The 1400-nt window shown below is 42.2% G+C and overlaps 1 protein-coding gene across 1 annotated transcript in view; it reads right to left on the bottom strand.

Moving 5' to 3' along the window:
• Window positions 1-926, bottom strand: part of KCMF1 (potassium channel modulatory factor 1) — a gene marked incomplete at its 5' end in the record, with an annotated part of 18267 nt that extends 17341 nt beyond the window's left edge. The window contains 2 exon segments of the mRNA XM_010133672.1: window positions 460-466; window positions 786-926. Coding sequence (XP_010131974.1) covers window positions 460-466; window positions 786-926 — 148 coding nt within the window.
• Window positions 927-1400: the final 474 nt, after the last annotated feature.

Raw genomic sequence — 1400 nt, 5'->3', positions numbered from 1 at the left:
CAGCAGGAGCAAAGACTTCTGTGATGCTGATATTGCCGAATTTTTACTTTTTCACCACCCCTCTTATCCCAAGTACAAGGGCACGTATGGTATTTTTCAATCACGAGTTTTCAAAGCTGAACTCCCGACAGTACCTCAGGAATTTAGATTAAAATCTTTAAGTCATCGGTGATACCATATGTTAATATTCATGCCATAGCTGAAGCACTGCTTCGCAATAAGTAGTTTCAGAAACGTCTCAATTATACAATCTAAAAGATTGATAGTGAAAAAGGAATCTGATTATCTGTTACACACTGGTTGCAACCTTTAGGTGTGTTGAATTTAAGCACTTTGCACTACTGATGAAAAGCAGGCACTTTTAAATTGCTAACAAGGAAGTTCCCAAACTTAACATCAACATTTATCAAACCATGCAAGAAAAGAATTCAGGATTTGTATATAAAGTAACTTCCGTACCTATTATCTAAAAAGAAAGAAAAAATCCCTTAAAATTGTCAGATAGTCAAAATTATCAGGTTACACATAAGAATCAGGGGGAAGGCCAACAAGGCAGACACGATGGTGGGAGGCTGTTTTACACCATCCAACTAGGATGAAGATGCAGATGAAATATTCAATAAGCAGCTCGGAGAAATCTCACAACCACTACCACTAGTTCCTTCAACTTACCAGATGTCTGCTGGCAATACAACACAGCAAAGAGGAAACAGCGCAGGAGGTTCCTGGACTGTGTGGAAGACAACTTCCTGACAGAGCTGGTGAGTGAGCCAGCTAGAAGCAACCTGCTGGACTTGTTGCTGACCAACAGAGAAAGACTTGTGGGTGATATGAAGGTTGGAGACCATCTTGGCCATAATGATCATAAGATAGTAGAGCTTTCGGTTCTTGAGGATGTAAGGAGACAGGTCAGGAGCACTGCCACCCTGGAGTTCCAGAAGGCACACTTCAGTTTAGGAAACAGGTTGACAGAGTCCCTTGGGAGGAGGCCCTGAAGAAGAAAGGAGTCCTGGAAGGCTGGACATTCTTTAAGGGAGAAATATTTGAAGTGCAGGAGCAGACTGTCCAGTGTGCCATAACACACTGGGGTAGAAGATGGGCATGACTGAACGGAGAGGTTTAGCTGGAACTCGGGAAGAAAAGGCAAGTCTCCAGCATATGGAAGAAGAGTCAGGCCACTCAGGAAGACTACAAAGATCTAGTGAGTCTGTGCAATAAGAGAATTACACAGGCTAAAGCCCAAACAGAACTTAGTCTGGCCACCACTGTAAAAGAAAATTTAAAAATTTCTGTAAATTCATTAACAGCAAAAAGGATAGTGAAGAAGAATCTCCATCCTCTATTGGATGTGGGGGGGAAACACAGCGACCCAAGATTAGGAAAAGGCTGAGGCACTGAAT

This window comes from Buceros rhinoceros, unplaced genomic scaffold (assembly GCF_000710305.1).
Source record: "Buceros rhinoceros silvestris isolate BGI_N320 unplaced genomic scaffold, ASM71030v1 scaffold8833, whole genome shotgun sequence".
Lineage (NCBI taxonomy): Eukaryota > Metazoa > Chordata > Aves > Bucerotiformes > Bucerotidae > Buceros > Buceros rhinoceros.
The sequence above is the reverse complement of the archived record's forward strand: the minus strand, read 5'-3'. Positions and strand labels throughout refer to the sequence as shown.